At 46.5% G+C, this 7,500-nt stretch overlaps 1 protein-coding gene across 1 annotated transcript in view; it reads left to right on the top strand.

The window, feature by feature from the left end:
• cux1b (cut-like homeobox 1b) overlaps positions 1-2,836 on the top strand; it is an 11,079-nt gene extending 8,243 nt beyond the window's left edge. Inside the window, exons 7-9 of the mRNA XM_042068142.1 lie at positions 1,543-1,623; positions 1,781-1,845; positions 2,131-2,836. Of these exons, the coding sequence (XP_041924076.1) occupies positions 1,543-1,623; positions 1,781-1,845; positions 2,131-2,191 (207 nt within the window). The 3' untranslated portion in view covers positions 2,192-2,836. The remainder of the gene's footprint in view (positions 1-1,542; positions 1,624-1,780; positions 1,846-2,130) is intronic.
• The last annotated feature ends 4,664 nt before the right edge of the window (positions 2,837-7,500 follow it).

A 7,500-nucleotide genomic window follows, 5' to 3' on the forward strand; every position in this document is an offset into this window, starting at 1 on the left:
AAATGGTCCCACTCCAGCCCTGGTATGGGGTATTCTTAGTCATGTTTTTCATTCCATGATGCACCTAATTTGACATATCTGGACTGCAGACAGGCCATTTTAGTACCTGGACTCTTCCTCTATGGAGAATACTGTTTAAATATGTGCAGAATTCATTTTGGCATTGTTTTCCTGAAATATTCAAGGTCTTCCCTGGAAAAAGCATTGCCTGGCTGGCAGTATATGCTGCTCAAAACCTGTATACATCTTTCAGAATTGATTGTGCCTTGCCAGATGTGCAAGATGCTCATGCTGTAGACACTAATGCTCCTCAACACCGTCATAGATGTTGGATTTCGAACTGAGCACTAAAACAAGTTGGATAGGCCCTCTCCTCTTTAGCTCAGATGAGTCCATGATTTCCAAAAAGAATTGCAAATTTTGATTGGTCCAACCACAGGACGTTTTTCCATGTTACCTCAGTCCATTTTAAACAAACTCAGGTCCAGATAATACTGTGGTATTTCTGTATCATGTCTAAACACAATTTTGGCTGTTACATGGTAAAGGATACACTAGCATTTCTAAATTGAGTATCAAACTGTACTCATGGACAATGGTTCTCAGAGCTTTTCCTGAGCCCATACAATGATTTTCTCCACAGAAACAGGTCTGGTTTTAATGCAGTTCCAACATTTTGTTACCCCCGTCCCAACTTTTTTTTAAATGTGTTGCTGGTATCAAATTCAAAATGAATATATATTTTCCATGAAATAGTCAAATTTCATTTTCAACATTTGATACAGCATGCAACTAAATATGAGTTTACGGATAATTTGCAGATTAAATATGAGTTTACGGATAATTTGCAGATTAAATATGAGTTTACGGATAATTTGCAGATTAAATATGAGTTTACGGATAATTTGCAGATTAAATATGAGTTTACGGATAATTTGCAGATTATTACATTCTGTTTTTATTTGCATTTTACAAAACGTCCCAACCTTTTCTGATTTGGAGTTGTACACACATACAGTACACACACATATAATCACATACACCCGCACATATTCACGCATACACACACATATAGAATGGGGGGAATAAGTATTTGAACCCATGCTAAAGTTGACTAAAAAGATGAATATAAAATAATCTGTTAGAAATTGATCTTAATGCCTTAATAAAAAAAAAATATTAAAAATCCAACCCGAACATCAATTTTAGTGAATGAAGAATGTATCGTAAATAAATAAATGTTCTTCCTTAAAATACAGGGGTAATAAGTATTCGACCCCTATGTTAAATTCCTATAGAGGCAGGCAGATTTTTTTATTTTGAAAGGCCACTTATTTTATGGATGCAGGATACTATGCATCCTGATAAAGTCCCCTTGGCTTTTGGAATTAAAATATCCCTACATCACCACATACCCTTCACCATACATAGAGATTGGCATGGTGTGTTTTTTTTGTTGTTGTTAAGTCTATTAGCTGGTTTGATGTTCATTGAGTTCAATGCAAATCGAACCGCGTGTGTGTGTGTGTCTCGCTCTCTCAGGGTCGGGTCATCTTGTCCAGTAAGACGGCTCGGACTGTTGCCTTCTTCTACACCCTCTTCCTGCACTGCCTGGTCTTCCTGGTGAGTCACATGACCTTCCCATCATGCACTGCACCAAAACTCATCTCATCTTAGAATTGCTATCTCACCTGTGTGTGTGTCTGTGTGTGTGTCTGTGTGTCTGTGTGTGTGTGTGTCTGTGTGTGTGTGTGTTTGTATGTGTGTGTGTCCTCCCCAGGTGCTGTATAAGACTGCGTGGAGTGAGAGCATCGGTCGGGACTGTGCTGCATTCTGTGCAAAGAAGTGAGTTCATATTCTTAACAGCTTTGTGTGTGTGTGTGTGTGTGTGTACTCATGTACATACATGCATGTGTGTGTTTGAAAGAGAGAGCTTTGTCTGTGTGTTCTTGTTGACCCTCAGCTTCAGTCTAACATTCTGAACTGTGCTGTGAACTGAAGCTTCATACTAACATCAGTCCTGCTTTAGTGTTTCATTTCAAATACTCTTTAATCTTCTCCCTTTCTCCCTCTCTCTCTATCTCCCTCTCTCTCTCACTCTCTCACTCTCTCTCTCTCTCTCTCTCTCAGGTACTCTGATCATCTCCATCGTTTCCATGAGGATGGGGGAAATGGTGACATGTGGCAGTGATGTCATCACCTTAGGCCCCTCCCACCCCCTCCCCAGAGCACGAGCATCAGACTCAGAAGATCTGCTTGTGTGTGTGTGTGTGTGTGAGTGTGAGTGAGGCCCTGTATGTGAATATTCTTCTCGCGCTCTGTAGCAGTGATGGGCCTCTCTGGGTCAGAAGAGATTTAAGACTTTCACTCTATTCCGCTCTATCTGGACACTTGAGAGTTCCGCTCTGTCTGGACACTCTATGAAGCACCTGCATCTCTGGAGCTCTAAGCTCTAGGCTCTAGGATGGGCGCAAAACTGTTCCTGTTCTGTTTCAAGTGCAAATGTAATCTTTAGTTAGTGGGGCCGTCTGAACATGGTTGAGATTATTATATATATACTCTAGCTGGGGAGAAGTTAACACTTTCCTGGGGATTTGGTGTGTGTGTGTGTGTGTGTGTGTGTATCTGGTGTGTGTGTGTATTCTGACAGCCTTCATGTCAGATGCGTGTGTATGTGTATTCTCAAGCCTTCAAGGCTGCTTATTCTATGCAGATCTAACATAGCGTGTGTGTGTGTGTGTGTGTGTGCATGTGTGTGTGTGTGTGCGCACACGTGTGTGCATGTGTGTGTGTGTATGTCTGTGTCTGCCTATAGCTAAATAAAGTTCTACTGCTACTTGCTGTTCTGACTTTGTTTACTTTCTCCTGTGAATTATCCATCACTGCAAGAATGTGCACACACACACACACACACTCGCTTTCTCTCTCTTACACACATACACACTCTCTCACACACACACACACACACACACACACACGCTTTCTCCCTCTTACACAAACACACACACACACACACACTCGCTTTCTCCCTCTTACACACATACACACTCTCACACACACACACACTCGCTTTCTCCCTCTTACAGACACACACACACACACTCACACTCGCTTTCTCCCTCTTACACACATACACACTCTCACACACACACACACACACACACACACACACACGCTTTCTCCCTCTTACACAAACACACACACACACACACACTCGCTTTCTCCCTCTTACACACATACACACTCTCACACACACACACACTCGCTTTCTCCCTCTTACAGACACACACACACACACTCACACTCGCTTTCTCCCTCTTACACACATACACACTCTCACACACACACACACTCGCTTTCTCCCTCTTACACACATACACACTCTCACACACACTCGCTTTCTCTCTCCCCCTCTTACACACACACACACTCTCACACACACTCGCTTTCTCTCTCCACCTCTTACACACATACACACTCTCTCACACACACACACACAGTACTGCTCACAAACAGTACATATGCTGTATACCACATAGGATCACCCAGAGAGAAGAAATACTCTTTTCTGATTGGCTGGTCAACTACAGCGCTACACTCTGGGGGCATGAACGTGGGAGCTCACACACACACACACACACACACACGGACATGCCCCCAGAGTGTAGCACTGTAGCTGCCCCATGTTCATGCCCCCAGAGTGTAGCACTGTAGCTGCCCCATGTTCATGCCCCCAGAGTGCAGTAGCTGCCCCATGTTAATGCCCCCAGAGTGTAGCACTGTAGCTGCCCCATGTTCATGCCCCCAGATTGTAGCTGCCCCATGTTCATGCCCCCAGAGTGCAGCTGCCCCATGTTCATGCCCCCAGAGTGTAGCTGCCCCATGTTCATGCCCCCAGAGTGCAGCGCTGTAGCTACCTGGTTATGTTAGCTGCTGGCTGCAGTAGGGTTTCTCCTTCGATTCTGAATAACAGACACCTATGAAGTAGATCTGGATATCAGACACCTATGAAGTAGATCTGGTAAAAAAAAGTTTAATCACCGTTCAATATCAATCTTATTGACTGTTTACTATAACAACCAAAGAAAAACGACGGTTGAGCCTGGAAGCAGGCTTTGCAACAATGGAATCAACTGTAAACAAGCTAACTGTCCACGCTATCACTGGCAGGACCAAAGAAGGTAGCAAAACAAACTGACCGAATCGGCTTCTTCTCAAACAGAACCGCTTGTTTCCTTTGCGTGATATGAAGGCATCACTATAGTGTAGTGGCAACCGGGTGATAAGCGCCATAACGGCCTTCGAGGTGTCCCGATATACGCACACACATGCACGCACACACATCCTGATATACGCACACAGGCACGCACACACATGCACGCACACACATCCTGATATACGCACACAGGCACGCACACACATGCACGCACACACATCCTGATATATGCACACACACACACACATGCACACACATCCTGATATACGCACGCACACACACGCACGCACACACATCCTGATATACACACACACACGCACGCACACACATCCTGATATACGCACGCACACACACGCACGCACACACATCCTGATATACGCACGCACACACACGCACGCACACACATCCTGATATACACACACACACGCACGCACACACATCCTGATATACGCACACACACACACACACACACACGCACGCACACACATCCTGATATACGCACACACACACGCACGCACACACATCCTGATATACGCACACACACACGCACGCACACACATCCTGATATACACACGCACACTCACACACACACGCACGCACACACATCCTGATATACGCACACACACATCCTGATATACGCACACACACATCCTGATATACGCACGCACACACATCCGCACACACACACGCACACACACACATCCTGATATACGCACACACACATCCTGATACGCTCACGCACGCACACACATCCTGATACACGTACACACACACACGCACACACACACATCCTGATATACGCACACACACACAAACGCTCACGCACGCACACACATCCTGATACACGCACACATGCACGCACACGCACACACACACATCCTGATATACGCACACACACACACACACGCACACGCACACTCACACTCACACACACACGCACACACACACGCACGCACACACATCCTGATATACGCACACTCACACACACACGCTCACGCACGCACGCACACACACACATCCTGATACACGCACACTCACACACACACACGCTCACGCACGCACACATCCTGATATATACGCACACGCACACACACACATCCTGATATACGCACACTCACACACACACACGCTCACGCACGCACACACATCCTGATACACGCACACTCACACACACACGCTCACGCACGCACACACATCCTGATATACGCACTCACACACGCACACTCACGCACGCACACACACGCACACTCACACACACACGCTCACGCACGCACACACATCCTGATATACGCACACACTCACGCACACACATCCTGATATACGCACACACACACTCACACACACACACTCTCATGTCTTCTCTCTCCCTCACACACACACGCACACACACACACTCTCATGCCTTCTCTCTCCCTCACACACACACACACACACACACACACACTCTCATGCCTTCTCTCTCCCTCACACACACACACACACTCTCATGCTTTCTCTCTCCATCACACACACACACACACTCTCATGCCTTCTCTCTCTCTCACACACACACACTCTCATGCTTTCTCTCTCCCTCACACACACACACACACACACTCTCATGCCTTCTCTCTCCCTCACACACACACACACTATCATGCCTTCTCTCTCCCTCACACACACACACACACACACACTCTCACGCTTTCTCTCTCCCTCACACACATACACACACACACTCGCTCACTTACAGTACTCACATGTTACCTGATGGCCACTGCTGATGTCATTGTGACTACAGACCAAGATCAGCCAATCAGACTCTCTGAACTGCACCTTCAGCTGGGTGGGGTGTCCTCAGTCCATCGGTCATCAGAGTGCGTGTGCGTGCGTGTGTGTGTGCGCTGCTCTTTCTGGGAGTAACAGGACGTAGAGGTTCAGACTCAACATTCCCAACACACACTACACACACACACACATTGTCACTGGTACATACCACACACACACACACACACACACAAATAAAACATTTTCTACTCTCACACACATACTCTCCCACACACATTTAGACGCACACACGCACATAAATGCATAACAGGTCCTACTTCCATAAAAGAGTAGTTTTTTTGCTGAAGCACTTTGTACACATAGCATGCATTTAACAGCAGCTCACTGAACACCCTTAGAGGAAGAACATACACACACACACGCTCACGCTCGGGTTCCCTGTGTCAGCTGAGGGTGCTCAGTCCTTCTGCTTTCACTCTGATCTTCTAGAATGTTCTGTCCGTTATTAAACCCATGAATGAGACATCCCAGAAAGCCCCGCCCTATACTGTTCTATTTGTCTGAGAATCACAAACACACACACACACACACACTGCTACAGTGCTACTCTCTGGGGGCATGAACGCACACAGCTGCTTTGGTTTCTGTAGTGTGTGTAGCATGTTCGTAGGATATCTCTCACACACACACACAGACACATACAGCTGCTGGATTTTCTGATATGTCCACATGTTCCTCTAAATGGATGCAGATTCACACACACACGTCAACCAGCCTGCTCTACACACACACACTCAGAGTCTTTGTGTGTGTGTGTTCAGGATGCACAGTAAAACAGGGACCTCCACTGGGGAAGGGAGTGAGTGATGAGAGGAGAAATGACAGAGAGGCAGAGAGGGGTGGAGTGAAGGAGAGAGATGGAGAGATGGAGAGAGCATCCTCCTCCTCCCTCACTGCCCGATCTGTTCCATCTCAGGAGAATCAATAGAGCCGGAGGCATCACAGGGAACAGTGGGGGGGGGGGGGGGGGCAGGTGTGTGTGTGTGTGTGTGAGGAGTAGGCTGACCGCACCTCTCTCTCTAGTGCTGTTGACCCCATGCTCCCCCCACTAGGCTGTGCCTATGACACCTGTTGTGCTTTGGTTGGGATCAGTGTGTGTGTGTGTGTGCAGCTCTGTGTTTATTTCCTGCTAACAGAGCTGTGTAGCAGTGTACAAACACCGGATTTATTGTTTCAGATTCATTGTTTTCAGGGTCAGACACAAACACCGATTTTGGAAAATAGTTCTTTGCTATCAATTATAAAATCCTGGGATCTATAAGGAACCCTTTTTTTAGGGTGTAGCAGCGGTGAATGTGACTGAGACTGACCATGTTGCTTTCCTGATGGGGAGAGTGTGTGTGTGTGTGTGTGTGTGTGTGCTGTTCATGTGAGACTGACCATGTTGCTTTCCTGATGGGGAGAGAGTGTGTGTGTGTGTGTGTGCTGTTCATGTGAGACTGACCATGTTGGTTTAC

The sequence above is a fragment of the Alosa sapidissima genome, chromosome 17 (assembly GCF_018492685.1).
Source record: "Alosa sapidissima isolate fAloSap1 chromosome 17, fAloSap1.pri, whole genome shotgun sequence".
NCBI classification, from domain to species: Eukaryota; Metazoa; Chordata; class Actinopteri; order Clupeiformes; family Clupeidae; genus Alosa; species Alosa sapidissima.